The 21,190-nt window shown below is 45.2% G+C and overlaps 1 protein-coding gene across 1 annotated transcript in view; it reads right to left on the bottom strand.

The window, feature by feature from the left end:
- Nucleotides 1-391: 391 nt before the first annotated feature.
- LOC138569453 (metalloproteinase inhibitor 1-like) overlaps nucleotides 392-21,190 on the bottom strand; it is a 385,026-nt gene continuing 364,227 nt past the window's right edge. Inside the window, exon 6 of the mRNA XM_069647433.1 lies at nucleotides 392-2,813. Within this exon, the coding sequence (XP_069503534.1) occupies nucleotides 2,676-2,813 (138 nt within the window). The 3' untranslated portion in view covers nucleotides 392-2,675. The remainder of the gene's footprint in view (nucleotides 2,814-21,190) is intronic.

Genomic DNA, 21,190 nt, shown 5'->3' with positions numbered 1-21,190 from the left:
ATGGTATGAAGCCTCCACACTGGTCAGAGGCTTCTCAAAATGCATGTTGCTCAATTTAAGTATAAATAATGTCAACCATTGGCCTTCCCTAATTCTCAAAGAACATAGAAGTCTATACTTTAACCAAAAATGCTTTGTTAGAGATGGGATTATTTTTAACAATGACTAAACAATTGATTCCATATGCTACATAGAAAAAACAAATACTACTTTTCAGGGGACTTAGAAAGTCAGGATCTTCATTTGAAATCTCCTTAAAACAAATATAGAGGATTGATGAAAGCAGATTTTATCATTTGATGGAGCACTTTAAACTCAAATGAGTCTTGTAACAATACAATTGCAAAATCAATAATAAAAGGTTACCATTAAAATTATGCGATAAAGAAAATTCATTTTTGGAGTAATCTTTATTATTTTGTCTTCATAATGTGGAAAGGAGGATGACAAATGCAACCACCAAGACCCTTAAACAGTTTTCCACAATACAAGTTATGTCATGCTTGGGAGATGTAACAAACGAGTCTGGACAAGTGGAGAACAAGAGGAAATGAAGTCTGAGTAACATCAACAAATTATTTCTATTAATTGATTCATTCAAGAGATGATAACACTTTGATATCCACTTAGTGGCATGATTAGACATATTAACACTCCAATTACAATAAAGGAAACCCAACAGCAAGTGGAAGGTCAAATAAATATGATTAAAGTTTGTTATGATCTAGCCAACAAGACCTTTATGAGGACTCTTCATAGGAATATTAGGCACAGCTCCTATCCTTGTTATTCTAGGTTAACCATAATCTTGAATCTGGACTTTATTATTCAATATTTAAGTAAGCCAGACAGGTAGAAAATAGTTAAGTATGGGGCCTTAAGCGAAGAGGAGTGTTAGTCAGTGAACATCTCTATGGCACACAGATCATTGTGCTGGTTTTGAAAGGGTTGATAATATTAGAAAAACATTGTGGAACTGTTTCTGTTTATGATTTATTTTAGTTGAATCCCACTTGAGGGGGAGGTGGTGTGGTGTCAGCCTTGTTTATTGGGGGAGGGGAGCACACAGTGACTGGTTGACAAGACATCTTGCTCATGCAGAGAGATTGGTCAATTCAAAGTGGAGCGTAAGCTGCACTCAGACTAAAGAGTGTCCAGCTAGGATAGGCGGCAGACCCTTTTCCATAGTTGTGGCTAATCTATGGAATGGGCTGCCTTTCGCAATGAGAAAAATATCTAATCACCTAGCTTCCGAAAAGCTCTGAACACGACTCTTTGTTTAGGCTTTTGGATTGTGGCCTCATTAGCATTGGCTCTGTTCTCCCGCTCTAGTGCCATGATGATAACATAACATAACATAAAAGAAGTAGAGAAAGGGCAACTGAATTGGACATGAATTGTCGGGTAGTGAGTGAGCCCTGAAATGGAAATTATGAAGGCAATAATGGAGGAGAGAGGCATGGAAATAAGTAGGGAGGGGTTTAATGTGTAGGTTTAGTAGACTAATCAAATACCTACCTCATAGCTGTAAGGTCACCATTGCCTGTGCTTCCAGTGTGTTATGCAGAGCAGAGATGCAGTACCGATGTATTGTAAATGAGGCTCTCCTTAGTTTTTTTTAGAAAAGGAGACTGACAGGGTAGTTTGGGGCACATCTCGCTGGGTAACCAGAGTGCAAGGAGATGAACTCCAGGCTGAATATCTGCCAGGTTACAAGAACATGACTGCAGATTTCCTATGAATGAAGACACTTAAGAATGGAATTGATCAAAGGAAAAGAATTGCAGAGCAAATCAACCTGGTCATGGGGAGAGGGCCCACAAAGATGATAAGGTGTTCATGAATACTGTGGAGCATGCATTGGATATGTTGGAAGAGTGGGCTACGCTAGCACAATGAGATCAAAGCGCTCAGGGCAAGTATGGGTCAGCAAGATGTCTAAGGTGAACTACTATGCAGGAGTGAAAGGGTTAATCCACTCCACACGTTCAGGAAAATGTTTCCATAAGTAGCTCATGAAGAATAACTGGGCATTAACAAAACCAAACGCAAACTAGCATCTGATTGCAGAATGCAGTGAAAGTGGAAAGGAGTTTAAGACATGTAATGGGTCCTTCATATGCAAATAGAACCTTTTTGTCTAAAGTCATAGTTGCTGTTCAGGTGATTCATTAAAAATGGGATGCTATTTGAGAGATATCGTTAATCCGCTTGTGTTTGGCGGGATTTAGCCACACTATTCTGCATTACGTTAAGATATCAGCTGAGAGCAAAGAGCGTGGCAGCAAGAGTTGCAAGAGAGAGATTGGCTGCGCACAGATTTGCATCAGACTCTACTACTTCTGTTTTGCGCTATGATGCATTGGGACGGTGGAAGAACTGTATGTGATTGGGTGTAAAGTTAGGCATGAGTCATGGGAAGATATGCTTTTGAGTGATGGACTAAGAAAATGATGTGAAGGGGGAACACACAAGAATACATGGAACACCTAGATATGTTGACATATATTGCATAACATATGCAAGTGTGTGTGTGTGTACACGAAGCAAAAGCTGACACCAATACGCATCTATGTTACATCGTCTAGAAATTACACTTCAAAAGAATACATGACTAGGGTAATGAATCGAGTGACCTCTTCTACCACATACACTTTGACAATTTAATATCCAATTTATGCCATAGGTTTCCAGCTGCAGGTGCCGTCAACGTTTAGAAGACACCTCTTTGTCAGGTCCTGATCAGTCCCTTGTGGCCCGGGTACATCAAAAATGCACTGGTTCTTTCCAAAGATGTACTTTTTTGTAGCAACCTAGTGTATAAGAACAACAAATACAACATACATGTTTAGGAGCATAGTGGTGAAACACTAGTCATTCTGCAATTCAGGCCACTATTTTCAGCATCTATCTATGTAAGTCAGAACATGCTGTGTTTTCATGCAGTGCAATTCTAGCTGAGAACATAAGGAGATCAAGTTATACCTATGATAATGTGGTTTAAAGAAGACTAGAAAATTAAGGCTGCTGCTAGAAAGATATGGAGAGTGGGGCTAGAGGGTTAGGAGAGTATACAGGTTAGGGAGGCAAACGCGACTGCCCAATCTATATTTCTGCGAGTTTCTAACAAGCCGTTCTTCGGCGCTGCGTCACTAAGTTACTGGATCCTAATCAGCGATTCCTTTCCCTTGTCCTCTTATTCTACATGCAGAGAAGCCAAAACGTTCCCTTGCAATCCTAGTCCCCAAGAAGACCCAAAAGACCCGAAACAATTAAGCAGATCCTCTCACATTATTCCGACCTGTTTCTATAGCAACGTTTACCAGCTTTAGAAAAGAAACGATGACACCATTTTGTGGGGTTTCTCACAGGCATTTACTTATTAATAATAACATTACATTATTAATAGTAACAATCTTTATTTCGACAGTAAAAACTGCCATAAAAGCAACACCAATTTACCAAAAAACAGCAAATATTAGAAATACATCTAAAAATCTCAATGGCATTAGAGAAATCCATACATAGAAGCAATACTCAAGAGCAAAATACTAAAACAGTTGAAATGCCAACAACTTCGTAGCACCAATGGGTAAATATCAAATATAAACAAAATGTACATACATACAGTACATAAAATAATTAGAAGCAACCTTAATGCAGGTCCTATTTCACGTGACTTGAGAAATGTTATAAACAATTGTAGCCTTCAATTTCCACTTTAAACCTTGAATTAGATGGTCCCTGTGTAATTGTTTGCATGCCCTTAGGAGGCTCTAGGAGTTGCCAGTTTCCTAGACCAGATTGCAGTATTTCTATTAGTAAATGACTTAGGTTCTGAAGATGCCTCTGCCTGTAACAGACAGTCTTACTCAAGTGAAATCAAGAACTGTTGTTGCCAGCACTAATATCTTGTTAAATATACACAATATCCACAAGTCCTCCAGCAGAGCAGAGCAAAGGTGTGGGTTGAGGCGGGGAGAGGTGTGAGCTACACTTTTGGTGGCACAAGAAAAACCCCGGTGACATTTTGCCGCCTTATCCCTCTCCCTTCTGGGCTCCCCCTGACCCATTACCCCACCTCCCCTCCCCCCCACCTGAATCCCCCAAAAATTCACAACCACACCATTTTTGTGGATGACCAACATGCTGCAGATGCTTTATTTTGGCGAGAGTTAGCTCACAGGGGATCCGTATTGACGATCCCTGCCACAGCAACTACGCTGAGCTGGAATCCATTGGTGCATCATATCATCCAGGTAGAGCTTGCCTCCCTAAAGGCCCCTGTTTGCCTTTGCTGAAGATGGGCAGTTATCAGTCAATCAGTCAATAACTTTATTTTGGCATTGAGCCATAAAAGTTTTGCACAAAACATATAAAACAACACACTAGTTTAAAGACCATTTCAATCAATTTAAATAAAAAAAGTCCTGTGGCCCAAGTATTAGGCTTATAAAGACAAAGTCAAATTCATAACTACATAGCCAGCGGTAGAGTCACAATGGCACAAACTGATCACATTCTATGGGGTCTCCGCCAACGAATATCAACTATGGGTCTTTTCGGAAGTGGAATGGTGTTCGATCCCAAGAGCACTGGCTTCATTAACTAGGGGGCATTAACCAGGCCATTGCCACTGGGTCCAATTGCAGTTCTCCCCGGGGTCTGATATCTTGCCAGGAAACTCAATATACCCCTTGCAGTGCATGGGTCTCTAAAATCAATTCAGATAGAATCAAGGGTTTGCTCCCGTGGTGGCCGACCCTAGTGCAACTCAGGATTTGTTCTCGTGTGGCAAAAGGCATCCCCTCATTTCCCGAATCAAATGAATACATGTATTAACCAATGCTTCCCTCAGTTCATGAGCATTTGATACCAATTTGGGGACCCTATGCAAGTATAGTGACCCCCCAGCTCAGATTGTTGTTTGCCTACGGACCTTCACATTAGAGGTGATACAGGCATAATCCATGCTTCTTCCTGAATTTACACATGCAGGTTTAGACCTAGGCACCCTCTCGACGTGCAAGCTGGTATTCTGCAACAATGTAAAAGGAGGTAATTTTGGCTCACTCCCAAGGTGATTACAATTAGATGTAACCTTTGTAAGTGGGAACCCTTTGGCCACAGGTACCGATACAGATGTGAGGCTGATACTTAAATTATTCCCATTGGGCAACCCCTTCAACCCCGTCCCACCCATCCTGGTCCGTTTTTGACCATCCAATGAGAATACTGATGTGTGTCCTGTGCATTATGTCTGTTCTTGCCATTGCTGTGCCACTGGTGTCCGTCCCGGACTGGGCAACCAGTTCACTGTTTCTAAATTCCCCCAAAAAAGCTACACAGAAGGCTGCCCTGAATAACCTACAATCATAGGGCGACTTGCAAATGCCACCCACTTGGTTGACCAGCTGCCTCAGCACCCTGAAGTTTATTGACAGTTTGTCATCTGGGATCCGTGTCCTCCCTCTGTTCCAACCTTGCAGCGCGGTCCTGACTGTGAAGCTCTTAGTTGGGTCTCCTCTACCCTCCAAATTCTCAAATGCTATGGCCTCCAGGTGCTCCGCTAACCAAGTTTTTGACTTCATATAGTCCTTTGCCCAGACCACCAAACGCTTGACCCTATCGTCCATAATCTGCCCCAGCTCCAGACATACCTCCCATAGCAAGTTTATACATCTCCTGTTTTTCTTCTTTGTCCCATCCGCCAGTGCCTGTTCAGCTAGCTCCTTCACCCTTTCGTCCACTCCACCAATGCCCTCAGCTGCTCATCGAATGGTGTAATTGCCCTGTCCACTTGGGAACATGCACGTCTGAACCTCTCAATCTGTGAACGTGAAAGTGCATCAGCGGCCGTATTCCGTAAACCCGGCACATGTCTTACCCGTAACTCCATATTCAAGTGCAGCCCTGCCCGTGGGGAATCAACCCCATTGTTACCAGGCATTGGGCCTCATTACGAGTTGGCCGTTATACAGTAAAAGTGCAAATAGATTTTACCAATACTTTTACTGGACCAGCCAACTATGGTGTGCCTGACCACAGTCGCCGGATACACTGTTACCGGTGAGAATCCACCAGCACCGGTAACAACGCCTCCATAAATGGATGCATAAACTACTGTATGGACCCAAAACCCATGCTGGTATTGACGGCGCAATGGAAAGGACGGCACATTCCGAGCCAGTACTTTCCTGTATTACTGGCAAAAATATGCCGGTAATACAGGAAAATGCTAGGAGGCGAAACCTCCACCTGAAAGCAGACGATAAATACCAGTAAATACCTGCAGGTGTGGGATAATGATACAAATGCACCCAATGCATCCAATTGCAGCCAATGCATCATTGAGGAGTTGAAAAAGGCCACCCGTTCAACAGACACACTTTCCAACACCACCATGCTGCCACTGATTGCAGTCAGTATCGACATGCAGCTGCTCCAGGCCAACATAGTGCTGCAGGGGTTGAAGGATCTACAGAGGGTACAAGAGGCCATGGATGAGGAGGAGGTTTTGGAGGAGAAGAGGCCATGCAAGGCATGCAACCATACCCCGTGTGAGGGCCACACCATGTACCCTCACTGACATGCATATTCTCACCATGTACCACCTCGACAGGGAGAGCACTGCATATGTCCTCAACATGTTCCAGGAAGACATTGGGAGCAGGACAGCCATACCACCGCTGGTAAAACTGGTGTTGGTCCTGCGCTACCTTGCCAGGGGCACATTCCAACACACTGTGAACCAGCTGCATGTCATTTCGCAGCCTGCATTCTCAAAACTGATGGTTGAGGTGCTGGACGCACTCTTGTGGCATGTTGGACAGCACATTGCACTCCTTGACACCTTGGCACAGGTGCTCACCACCAAGGCAAGATGCTATGCCATTGCAGGCCTACCGAATGTGGTGGCAGCCCTGGATTGCATGCACGTCAAGCTGGTGGCCCCTCAGGCCTCGGAGGAACTCTACAGGTACCGTAAGCAGTCCCATTCACTCAATGTCCAAGTCACCTGTGATGCGGACCGCACAATCACCCACTGCTGTGCCCAGTTCCTTGGAACAACCCATGATGCCATAGTCCTGTGGAACAGCTGCTGCCAGAGTACATTGAGGGGCACAGAGTCCAACCTACCTGGGCATTGGGTGAGTACATGTCCCATCACACTAAGCCTGATGTTTAAGTGGCGAGGTGGTCCCCACAGTGAAAATGCATACCCTGACCAGGCCACATAGACACAGGACCCACCCGAAACATGACAGGCTGTAGGCCACCGTAGTAGGACATGACTCACGAAGCAGCAGTGAAGGGCCAAGATATCCAACCAAAACAGGCCAGACACACACACTGGACCACAGGTGCCAGATAGCAAACAGTGCACATCCCACTATATGCATGGAGTGCAAGGTGGGGGCTTGCCCACCTAGGGGCATCCAATGTATGTCTAGGGGGGCACCAAGAGCCATCAAAGAGTTGCAAAGACAACAGACGTCAACATACACGATTACCAAGGTCACCGGCCATGCAAAGTAGAACCACACACCCAATCAATTAAAGTAGGACAGCCAGCATGATGGCACACTGGGCGTTTGAATGGCCTGCCATGCCCCAGACACCCATTGGGCGTGCTGAGGGACTGGAGTAAGGAAAGGGGAGTGTCCCACCAACAAGCCCATGGTGTGTACACCATGTCAAGGTCTGAATTACACTGCCATACATGAGATGTCACCCTAAATAACTGCAACTGAGGGATACAACACTAGCAATCGACATGGCATTTGACCACTGTACCATTCATTTCAACCCATCAACTGATGCACAAAGATGACACGCACGTGTAAACCAGACCCCCACCATTAACCATGCATGGGAGCAAAGTACATGCCCAATCCACACAACACGTCATGTTTACATGATCTGACCTGACCTGTCAATCAACGCCCACGGATGCTACGACTAACGGGTGTGTGCAAGGTGTGCCATGCCTGCTCAAACCCTCCCCCCTGATTCGTAGACTTCACATGCAAAGGCTGCAATGTGATTCAACGTAGTGGGATGACACGTGACATGCATGTACAGGCTGACTATTGTGAAACTGCAGTAAAAATGAACCGATCAATAGTACACCATGACACACTCCAATGGCTCTCCCCCTTGAAGATGACTCCAGATACCTACAGCTTCAATGGTTGATGGATCCTCTGAACAATCCCCAGATGCCACAGGAGGTTGCATGCAACCAGGAACACAACAGGACCAAGGTGTCAACTGAGCGTACCTTCGGCCTGTGGAAGGCCCGCTTCCGAGGTCTACACCGAATGGGGGAGGGGCTAATGTGCAGGCCAGACAAGGCGGGCATGATAGTGCTAGCATATTCCATGTTGTGCAACATTTGCATCTGGTGCGACATACCCCTTGCCCCGGATGTGGACATGCAACCCGCTGAAGAGGATGGCGCATTTCCTGTGGGTGGCACACATCTACACAATGAGCATGCAAAGGCCAGGCTTGGGTGACTGGCTCGCCAAGAACTCCTTGATAACTTCTTCTGAAGTGGAAACCCAGTATCACTACCCATGCACCTTTTTTGGAATGACTTTGCACAATAAACACATTCACTCAATGATGAATGTCCACTCATCACTGCAAGTGGATACATGTATATAACTATGTACGACATGTACAGTTCGTCCCCACAACACCACACCCTCCCCAAACAACCACCTCAGCACACCCTCCCCAAACAACCACCAAGCACACCCTCCCCAAACAACCACCCTAGCACACCCTCCTCAAACAACTCAACTACACCTTAGCTGTGTTCATGAGCCCTTTTTGTTAGACTTGGGGGCCTGATCCCGATCCTTGGTGGTGAGCTGGCAGGGTGTACGGAGCCTTGTGGGGTTTTCAAGTGAGCCCTCAGAGGGTGTTGCGGAGGTTGACGGCTCACCCCCATCCCACCTTCCTGTCAGAGGCTTTAGAGCAAATCCAAGAAATCAAAGGCATTCTTCAAAGCATCTTTTCAAAGCTAGTGAAAAGATTTTAATGTTAAGCCCACACAGTCACTAAGTAATATTTATTTTCTTAGTATGATTCTGTGTTTAAAAGATATTAATATTCAAATTGAATGGCTGTAATTTTGTATTGTATTAAAAGCAAATAAAAGCCATTTAAACCTCCTCGGCCCTACCACATCACTGATTTGTGACAAAAGCACAAACGGGGGCATCTTTGGAGTGCCAAATGATTTCAGATTGGTCAGCCCCCATTTACTGTTTAATTTCTTTATTTACATTTAGCAAGGTGAAAATTGCTCTCCTGTTACACAAATACTGTTTATTTTATGATGTGATGGGTTAGAGAGGAGACCTGGTCTTTTGTACGAGAAGGATACATAAATGTCACACTTTCAGAAAGAGGGTGCTTTATTAGCAGTTCATGCTGAGGGCCTGACCAGAAATCTGCTGCAAAACTGATAATTCACAGTTTACCACACAGAGAAGATGTGACAGTTGTTACAGGAGGACACACTTTTAACAAGAGGGGTGACTTTTCCCAACCATTTTGGTTAGGAGGGCAACATTTCCTCTGAAAATCAAAGCCTAGGTACAGAATGAAAGAACACATAAAAGACAGATGCTTAAGTAAAACCTTATTCACCATCTGAACAAGAGGAGTCTTGTCTGAGCTGCAGTTTCCCAACCTGGATCTGAAGGAGCTTTCCAGTCCCTAGCCCTGGAAACGCTACTTATTGGTCCCATTTCCTTCTGGACCTACTTGCTTGCCGCTCGCGGAGAGCTGATGCCTGCTCACTTCGCCTCACACCAGAGCAGGTATGGTGTCGGAGCCTTTTCAGGTGAAATGTCCCATGGTTTGGGGGCTGGGAGCAGGTGCCCCGGTTGAAAGTCTTATGAAACAGAAACAAAACCCTTAAATTTGGGACATTAAAAGTGCACAGTGCACACATTGCCTCCTTCTGTAGGAATGTTCTTAGCACCTAGTTGCCTTTTTATTCAGCATTTCCCATAATTAGCCTCCTCCTGCCAAAGAAGCAATTAATAGCTTTTCAGGGGTCATTTAGTGATTCAGTCTCCTGCTGGCTGCCTTTCCCGTGATAATAGACAGCAACTAACTACCTCACTGCATTCTTTCAACTTTATTATCATTTAAACACCGCACTTGCGCCTCTGACTGTTGTTTTTACCAGTTGTAAGACAAAGGGGGGTCCCAAACATCATGCTGAAAATCCCCACCAGCCTTGATAAATCTTCAGCTGTCCCTAGCCCAGAGCCACCTGCCAGACTGACCCAAATTCTACAGAACCCAGCTTTGCTACGTTGCTAATAAACACATGTAAAATCGCTCAGTAAATATGTGTGTGTGTGCAATTCTGCTGGACATTTATTACATTGAAGCAGTGGTAAAATAGCTCAGTAGGTTGATGCACCAACTGCATCCCGTCCCATCAGAGCCAACTCAGACTTACACCCTACAGAAAGTGATGAAATGAGTGCCATTGAGTGGGTCTTAGAAGCATTTGTTAATAACAAGAGTGCTAAGAAGCTGCATGATTGTGTCCGCAAGTGATAAAACCAATGTAATTGTTTGAATATAAAGAAATGCATTGTTTATTTTTTTGCTACAAATTGGCAAAGCAAAACTTTTTAAAAAGTGTGACAAAGGCTTTTCTTTTTCGATTTATTAGGTACATTGAAAAGAAATGTGTTCTGAGATGTGTACAGCATTATGAACCTCCTTTAAAGGTAAAGCATAAAGCAGGTACAACATTTGCCCAAATATACTTTGGCAATAAACATGCCAGAACTGACCAGGGAAACAATAGCACTGCACATTCGCAAACACCAACACCAGCTAACACAAACCCCTAGCCACGTGTGCACACAAACCTTCTCAGCATTGTGTATACACCAACCCACTGCAAACCAACATCGCCCCCGCACTGAAAATACAGCCTACTCCATGGCACACATGCACCACCTAGCAATGTGCATACACACCTCCCCACTGCACTGCACACTCCACTGCCAAGCACAGTTCATACACATCACCCCACTGCACTGCACACCCACACTGCTCTACACTCACACCATACACTACACTGCACACATGCACACAGCCCCAACACTGCTCTAAACTTGCATCATCCACACAACTGCTCTTCACACACTTCCTCCCGCCCTGCACTCACCCCATCACCAAACTCCATGCAGTCTTGCAGCCCCAAAACTGATCTGCAAACACTGACATACTGTCTCCAGCACTCACATACAGGCTATTTCACTGCACACATGCTTACACACTGCCCACAGTATTGTACGGTACACACAAATCAACCTCACCACCACACACATAGTCCCCAGCCCTTCATTGTAGTGTACAAAGAAAGACTAACCCCAGCACTGTGCACACACTGCCCCAGCACTGTACACACATACTGCCCCAACATTGCACACACAAATTGCCCAAGCAACGTTTGCACAAACAGCAATGCTTGGACATGGCATCTGCACTAACATGCAAGCACACACCACCAGTCCAACACTGCATACACACACTGCCCAAGTACTGCAGAAACACCACTCACCCCCCAAGGCTCTGTGCACACACCACCCTCAGAAATTGTACTGTGCGCACACACACAATGTTCCAGCAGTGTACTCCAGACATTTCTACGTGCAGGTCACACTGTCCCAGCACAACATTTATTCACATTTTCACCCCACTGCACCATACACACACATACAGGATATGTCTTTGAGGGCTAACAGACATACTGAGGTCTGGGTTTACGGTGCTGGTGGTCAAAATGGTATCTTGATTTCTTGTGATTAATGCAAATAATGGAATTTGGCCTCACTGTGCTAACTTGGTATAAGTTGGGTGTAATGGAATCTTTCACTGCCGTCCTATCTAGACATCAGTGAAACTGTCACCACTTCCTAAAATGAATAATGGAGACCTGTACTGTTTTACTAATTTGCATAGCTTTGACAATGGCGTGGGTAACTGGCTAGTGAATGGTAATGGTGTGAGAACCTGGTTTATTGAAGGCAGTACCTGGTAATAGTATGCATACCTTGAAATTCGATAGGAAAACCTTGAAATGGTGAGTGCCAGGGATTTTGATGTCATTACCTGGTGTAGGGTAGCATAATATGGTACATGGTTTGAGTACCAGAGTATGTCATGACAATACCTGAGAAATTGTGGTACTTTCTGGGCTCATGATGGAAATAGCTGGTAATTGGCATTAGTGTCTAGAGTAATGATGACAGTGCGTATAAAATGCTTACAGATGAGCTAAAACAGTTGGTTTCATCAATACTTTTTCTAAGTGGTGTCTAAAGCGTTACAGCAGGCATGGTCATAGGCAAATGAGTAATTGGATCTGACAACCTTTATTGTGCTCATTATAAAAAATGGGGTTCTTATAGCACATTTCATGTTGGAGTCCAGCCTCTAAGTACAGGACTGTGTTTTGAACCCATGCTGCTCAGAGTTGACATCCTTCCAAAACAGCATGTTGCCCCTGAGCTATCTTCCGGACCCAGGTATCTGCGACTCCTCTCCCTCTCTCAAATGCTCCTCCACCGAATTCTTCATCTTTTGCCACCACTTTTAAAATAATGTGTTAACAACTCTCATCCTGTCTAATACCTTCTTTCGCTCTCCCCCCACCTCCTGTTCTCTTCCATTCAACTCTTCCACCAACCAGTGAGAGGCTTTGAAACGATTGTTAAATAGCCAGAAATCAAATATTTCCATCTCTCTGGACAATTAACAACTTTATCCAGCATCAAAATATATTCTTCAGTCTCAGAACTGGTAGAATTTTTTGGAAGTTTGGAAGGATCCTTCCGATAGAAAAAGCTTTCTTTGCACAGGTGAAACCACTGAGGGTCCTCTTAACTGTTCCAGCTCAGTCCTGTGAGACAGATACAAGCGCCAGTGCTTTGTAGGGACTAAAATTCTTGCTATATTTAACAATGTCTCAGAAAAGACTGACTCATGTTGCTTGCTGTGTGCAATATACATAAAGATAACATGAATCCGGAAGAAATATAAGCAATAGCTAAATAATTTGTGATGCATACTGACTGAATGCCACACAATACTTAACAAATGCTCATGACCCTCACTGACTATGAACTAATTGGCACTTTTGACTATGTGGCTATTCTTCGTAAGAGAGATGGTGAAGGAGAAGGCAACCAGCAGTCAAGGAGATGGGGGTGATCGGTCCAGATGGAATTCCATGTTTATCTTAGTTGTCATATTGAACATGTTTTATAGAATTGTATTTCTGACTTATGTATCTTTATGCCCTTGTAAATGAACCAGGGTGTGTTATGTAGTACATATGTATGAAAACAAAATATATATTGTGAAAAGCAACCTATTTTGTGGTTCACATCATTGTTTATGGATAGGTGAGATGTTTTATCAATAAGCAGATCAGCACATACACACTCTTAATGCTGCCTGTGAATGTTGGTGAAAACGTCAATGGTGTGAGGTTGGGTCTGTCTTGATCTCCTCTCACTCACCATCTGTTCTTGCCTACACTCTGAGTGAGCTTCCATCAATAGTGTCCTGTTAGTGCTCTGGGGCCCTAGGACTCTGAACTTCTCCCAGAAGTGGTATCCCATGCAACAGAAATCACATGTGGGTTCCTTCGTAGGGCTATTGGATACCGGCACTGGGGCTTTCTCCACCAATATATGGTCAGTGATATAAGGCTCCAAAGTAGTTTGTGTAGCAATAGCTCCAAAGGTACTTAAAATAAACACATCTGGATTATTTGATTGTTGAATAAGAAATTGATTTTTTTAGACAACATTAAGCTTCTCCCTGCTATGCTCAATGTTACAGGAGTCCAGCAGTGCAGAAACAGATCTCTGAACATGATTTCCTCATTTGGAGGAACCTCATTCAAATATTGATGTTTACCTTTTTTTTGCATACAAGTCAACTTATTATTGTGGCCCTATATAAAACATTCTTCAAGTCCAACACATCATTTGAACAATATCAAATCCTCATCACTACAACCACATTGAGATCTTCAAAGAGATTTCGAGAACTGTTTCCTTAAAATCCCTGTTGTTAGACTTCAAACGTTTGAACAAACATTTGTTTTAGCAGTGCACACATACTTTATTTCTGTGTTGATAAAAATTACAATCATCTTTACATTTTGTGCCCTAGATGAGAAATCTACGACTTATTTGAAGTGTATCTGTGTTTTTAAAACTGACATTTTTTGGTGTTCTTTCTTAAAATAAATCTAACAACACATATGTTTTTATAGAGGTTTTAACGCTTCAGTACTTAGCCCTATGGCAGTTTTTTGCATCTGCAGCAAAGTCCCCACAGTTCTCCCTCCCACTCAGATTTTGAGTATCTCCTATGCCCCTGCCCTCATTGCCTTCATTTCTGTGAGCTGTTGGCCCGCAAGTGTGTGGATGTCCACCTTCTGCCTCTCTATGTTGTCCATCCTTGCCCGTATTGCCCGCAAGTTGGAAGGCACACGGGCCCTGTCAAACTGTGCAATGGACTGTAGTCCATGTGAATGGGGTCCTTGCATGCTGGTGCGGGCGGCACTGTTATGGGTGTGGTGTCCCCCTCAGGGTATCAGGTAATAAAATCGCGGCATAAATGTCGCTGGTAAAATAAATTGTGGCAAAAATACTGTGGTTTGACCCGGTAAAGGTGTACCCCATTATACCATTTAAGAGGAGCGGGGGTTGCAGGGGTGTCCCCCGCTCCCCTTAAATGGTATAATGGGTCTGGGGGTTGTGGTGGTGTCCGCCGCATCCTTTACATGATTGGCCATTTTTGCCGTGATTTTAAGACGTGGATCCCACTCAGGGTTAATCAGGATCTCTCACAATGGCAGACGTCGGAGGAGGTGGCTGGGCTGTGGGTGCCGGTGATTGGGCTGTTGCAGGTGTGAGAGCCGGTGGCTGGGCCCACAGCACCACCCTGCTGCTTCCTCCTGCTTGCAGGTGTTTTGGCCTGCACAGGGTTGAGGGCTGTTACAGTGGCTGCATTCAAGGGACCAGCCTCACACTGTCCGAGTTAGAGTTATGGCATGATGTGTGTATCCCACAATTGTTGATTTCTTGTGGCTCACGTGGGTGCTATTGCTCAGATGGGTTCCCATGTATAGCTGGTGGTGGTTTCTGATCACTGTGTATGTGTATGCATGTGCATTGTTTTGTACAACCACATCCCTTGACGTGTGTGTGAGTGGTCACTGCCCATTTGCTGTGCTTGGCATGTTTCAAACCATTTGACATGCCTATTTATTCATACTATGCTGGTGAAGGCATGCAATTGGGGAGCGAGGGGTTCATACATATCTACAAGCAGTTGTACTTACTGTCATCTCCTTGAGTCCCTGCACTGGCCTCAGCACTTCCTATGCACTCTATGCCATCCATATGCAGGATACAGCTGGCTCTCTCCTCCCGGGGAATGAGGCAAAGGGGGTCCACCGTGCCTCCTCCAGTGGCTGCACACTCCCTTCAGTGCTTAGCGATGAGGCCACAGACCTTGGTCTTGAGGTCATCCCACCTATTTCTGCAGTCCATGTTGGTGCGGGGACAGTTCCAACTCCTGTCATACTTGCTAGCACTTCAGACCATATGGCAGTCATGTACTGGATGCTGGTCTTCCTCTGCCTTCTCCCAAACAGTTCTTCAGCCTGCAGGACTACTGTGTCCACCAATGCGGTAGCTCAGCATCAGAAAACCTTGGCTTTCTGAGCCGGGGTTCTGTGGCCTGGGTTATTTTGTCCTATAACATGGTTCTGCCTTGATTCTGGGCCTGGATGGCTGCAGGAACAGGGAGATTTGGATGGATTACAATTTTAATAATGTTTAAAAATTGGTGACAAGGCAGGCGCTCTGTTGCCAGTCAAGTTTTCCTGCTTTAGCTTCTCCTCTAAACGCACGTTTTCCTGACTCCATCAATCTTCACGGAGGCTGTGTTTCTTTGCTTTTTCAGGCGTGTCTTCATTTCCTTTTCAGGTTTGGCAAGTTAATTGACTCTAAGGATTCTGGTACTTGTATTTTTCGCACTTAATTTTTCTTGCAGGCTTTCTGAGCCGGGGATCTGTGGCCTGGGTTATTTTGTCCTGTGACATGGTTCTGCCTTGATTCTGGGCCTGGATGGCTGCAGGAACAGGGAGATTTGGATGGATTACGATTTTAATAATGCCCGCCACAGGCCTTCCTGTCCTGGCGGTCACGCGGTTTATGGTGCCAGTGAATCTAGCATTATTGTTGTTGCCTGTAACACCGGCATGCCGGTATTGCCGTTTCCGGCAGGGGGATGTGCAGGCGAATGCGGACTCATAGTACACAGGTGAATCCGACACATGGCCCACCGGAAAATGGTAATAACAGCACACCGGTACTGATGCCGTTTTACTGGCATACTTAGAATGAGGCACATTTTGCTGTCTGGTTTTTAATCGCCTGAACTACCCCTGTGTTGTCTGTGTTGTCTGACCACGCTGTAAAGCAGCTATTAGCTAGTTCTGTAAGCCACTACCACCGGGAAAAGTTCTAATGCGTTTATGTTTTTTCTCCAACCTTTCATGTGCCACTTGCGGCCATGCCTCCCTGGACCATTCTCTGCCTAATATCACCCCGAACCCCCATTTCCCTGATGTGTCTGTGAATAGTCGCTCCTACCCGTACTGCATCCAAGATGTCCTCCACAACATTACCCCATTAAAGTTTATCATGAACTAAGCCACATTCTGAAGTTATCCTTCAAGCCTCTATTCAACCTGAAGTAGTGCCTTGCTTCTGTTGCACCTGCTATTGCTCCCGCTACTCTACTTCTGAATGCCCTCCCTGCTGGTACAATTTTTGCTGCAAAGTTCAACCTCCCCAGTAGCACCTGTATCTCCGTCAGTATTGCTTTCCCTTTCCCCGGTGTACCCATAATGATAGCTGCAAATTCCTTCACTTTCTCTGGAAGTAGTCTGGGCAGCCCAACTTCTCTATCCATTTCTATCCCCAAGTATGTCAGTCTTGAGCACGGGCCTTGGTTCTTCTCTGCCCCCAGTGGGACCCCTAACTCCATCGCCAGTGTGCTCAACTCGGACAACAGTCTTGCGCATGATCCTCCTCCTTTCTCGCCTACAAATAGGAAATCGTCCAAATAGTGTGTTTTCCCCCCTTCAGGTGCCCTCTCATTCAGCACCCACTCCAGGAAAGAGCTGAATTGCTCAAAGTAAGAACAGGAAATTGATCAACCCATTGGCATGCAATGGTCAATGTGGATCGGCCCCTGAAATTGGAATCCTAACAAGGGGAAACTATTTGGGTGTACCGCCAGGGACGTCTCTATGGGGGGCAAACGGGGCACGTGCCCCGGGCCCCCCATCCTGGTGGCCCTGGAGGGGGCCCCAGAATGATCCTGGAGAGTGCTGAACAAGTTGTGTGTTTTTTTTTTTTTATTTCTTTTTTTTTTGCAGCGTGGCAGCAAATGAAATCAATGTGTACATATATATATATATATATAATTAATTTGACTGCAGCTCAGAGTGAGACCACTCAGGCTATGCATCCCTAGACAGGGTGTTTTGGATGAGCACATCACCTTCAATATTGAATACATCCGTCCGTTAAGGACATTTATCGATGTATCTAAGCGCATATGTTGCCTTAAAAGTCAGCCCTTTGCAGCAATCATGTCCCTCGTCCGTTTGCGGATCCGCTTTCAATATGAGAGCTGCGGTTTTGTGAGCCGCCTATGCAAAAAGGCTCCGCTGGAATAAATACTTTTTGTTTAAAAACACCACAGGTGAGCGCATTCATAATCTTCCCATTGAATTCAGCAAAGTCTGTTTTTAAACCTATACATCTCACACTGCACCGGCAACTCCGCTCCCCCGCACCCAGCGCCCACAATTGACACTGCAGCCTCGTATGTGCCGACTGCACGCCGATTGCTCCCAAGGTCGCAGTATGCGACAGGCCGCACGTTACGCACAATGCAGAAATATTAGGTTTATCGCACAGAGCGGGGGTAATCACCGAAGCGTTAGGTAAAGTTCTGTTTACCTCATTAGCCAACTCGTCTGCATTGCATTTGGATCAATGAGACAGTAGACAGTACTGATTTAAAACTGCTTCGACTCACTCATCCAACCTATGTAGCACTCACATTTCTAGAGCAGCAGGTGCATCAACCCATTGAGCTAAGGACATACATAATACTGCGTCTGCCCGCCCGGGATGCTATCCGTGTTGCTGCAGCAGTGAGTGACCCCTGCACGCAGACACATCCCGCAAATGTTGCTGACTGACACACTGTGTGCGTCCACTTTTACACAACTTTTTTGTATTGAAAATGCGTGGAGCTCGTAGCTGACAATGTAAGAGAATGGTGGGGCGCTAGAGAGGTGGCCCCGCCAGTCTTAATCTGTACGCAAACAGCGCACCAGCTGGCAGCCTCATTGCAACAGATGTATTAACTGAATCTCATTGGCTGCTTTCCAGCCAATGACATTCATGAGTGTGAGTGGGGTAGGGAACTGCTGGGGGTGTGTGGGTGACGTCGTTGCCACCTACTGGAACTTATTCTCTCCAATACAGAACTTGGACTTCTTGCTGCTGAATTCAACTTAATGAGCTGCTGCCAGTGCCCAGGCCAGAGAACAGGACAGCAGAGGGCCCACTTCACGTGCCGCCGGCCCAGTTCATGGTAAGTAAGGTGGAGGAGGTGATGTTGGAAGACGTTGGTTGTGCCCATGCTGGCCTGGCGTACAATCATTCCCCAGGTTCGGACAGTCAGTGCTCTCCTCCAGAGCCCTGCCCTGGGGAATGATTGAATTCAGCAGGGCCAGGGAGGGCCTATTGTTGTGTTGGTCGTCCGGTCGATGTCGACATGGTCTAGGCCCTGGCTGCATGCCTACATCATGTCCTCTAAGAGGAAGAGGAGGTGATTGCAGCCGGGGCTAGACGGCGTCGACTTGAGAGGAGGAGGACATGCAGCAGGGCGTGCCGGCCTCCTCGTAGCATGGACCATGATACGAGGAGGCCCACCCTGGAGGAATGGCAGGCAGGCAGCAGCTTTTGCATGATGAACATCGTCCAGCCTCACATGCAGCATGCTTGAGGCTGGGCGTGTGTGTTGTCATATATTTATGGCCTGGGGTTGGAGGAGAAGAATGCCCAGAGCCAGAGGACCTAGTCTGTACTGGTCCATGAACTAAGGACGGGAATCGGGATAGCTATTAAGTTAAAGTACCGGTTCCTTTAGACCTGGTGAGGAAACAATACTTTAACTTAATAGTTATCATGACTCCTGCACTTGCACGCTGCTAGCTCATCCTTTTATATCACTGCCACCATGAGGTGGTAATGGCACTGAGCGGAGGTGTGCTGGCATGCACCTAATGAGGGCGAAGGGCCCATGACTGTACTGCACAGAACTGTCTGTTTGTAAATATCAAACTGACGCCGACCTTGTGATAAGTGAGATGTTACTGCTAAAATATGTTGCATGCCCTGAAACCAGCATGCAGGCCCACCACGGAAACACATCGAGACTGCATTTAGTTCATCCCGCTGGACGGTGCATTGCCCTAAGTGACTGAGTCTGAGTATACATTTTCTTCAGCCTGGCAGTGATGTATGACAGTACAGAAAAAGAAGCTATTGTTGGCCATGTCTGGTAGTGTTAGCTCCACTGCTGCAGCACTTGTTGTATCGAATCTGTATCGAATCTGCAAATTAATGCTAGGTATGTTGTCTGTATGTTGTTTGTCCAACCGTGGTGTTCTCTAATTAGACATGTTTAATGAAGAAACATAGGTGCTTCATTTAATTATCTTTTGAAGCATCCAACGTAATTTGTTTAATCTTTCTTGTAGAGCGTTTATGCAGATCGAGCAAGGCACGTATGGATATTTTTTGGAGCATTCCATTTTTATTGTCTCTTTCTTCCATCACTGGTCTTCAGAAAAGTCAAATACCATGCCCTGTTTTTCAAATGGATACCGGGCCCCAAAAACGAACGTTCTTTCATGTTCTGGAACATGGATTCATTATTTAATTGTGCTCTGGTGTGATTAATTAAAATGTTCACACATCAATTAAAAATGGCCTACCTTTTGTCAATTCAGTACCTTCAAAGAAATATTGCGAGAGACGCCGGTATCTGTTTAATTCAGAGCATCGCACCCCCACTTTAAAGAGCAGATTTCGAGCATTTAAATAACTGTTTTATAGAGATTACACAGCAGTTCTGGGTGAAGCAAGCATTGCCATTCCTGCATTATAAAATTCAGTCTTTAAATTGCCTGCAATGAAAATGATCAGGCTCATGCGTGTCTGGCAACTACCACGTGAATCCCTGTGAAAGAGGAACTCGTAATGACTTAATTTCTGTGCATAAAGCACAGAAATGTAAGTGTTGTGTAAAGGTTATAGTTAGTTCATCAGCATCGCCGAAGCATGAAGTTGTGCAACAAATGGCGCAAAGGAATAGTTTGGAAATGTTTGCAGGTGTCATTTGAACACATTTGTGTATACAGATAGTATCGCTGTCGGCACCATGTATGCTGCCTCTGTACCCTCCACCCTCAGCCCAAAATGCCTCTATGAAAGGATGAGTCCACAGGATCACACTATGCTTATTACAACTGCCCTGTGCTGTCATTTTGCACATGCTTAATGGCTTAGTAAAACAAGCATTGGCAATGCCAACAGTTCAAGCTTTTCAGCAGGCCTTTATTTCTTACAAAATATATTATTCGAAACAAAAACAAAGTGAAATGTCCTTAATATAGCATCCGCTTGGGAAAACAGATCACAGATGTATAATGTTTATATTTTATTAACAACTAGATAATCCATTTAAAGCTTAGAGGAGTATCTGTTGAACTAGACTCGAGATATGGAGGGGGCATGGGTGTCGTGTCATGGGGGCGACATGGGTTTGGAGGGGGGTGGGAGTAGGACATGGGTTTCGGGGGGGACAACATGGGTTTCGGGGGTGGGTGGTCCCAAGGCTGTCTGTGCCCCGGGCTCCCAAAACTGTTAAAATGGCCCTGTGTACCGCTAACAAGCAGAATGCTGCCTCTATGTCAACTTTGGCCAGCAGATTCCCGCGCCTTGCCTTCTGAGTTAGGTTGACT

This window comes from Ambystoma mexicanum, chromosome 2q (genome assembly GCF_040938575.1).
Source record: "Ambystoma mexicanum isolate Mex_15411 chromosome 2q, UKY_AmexF1_1, whole genome shotgun sequence".
Taxonomy (NCBI): Eukaryota; Metazoa; Chordata; class Amphibia; order Caudata; family Ambystomatidae; genus Ambystoma; species Ambystoma mexicanum.
Note: the sequence above shows the minus strand (reverse complement) of the source record. Positions and strands in the feature narration are given on the sequence as shown.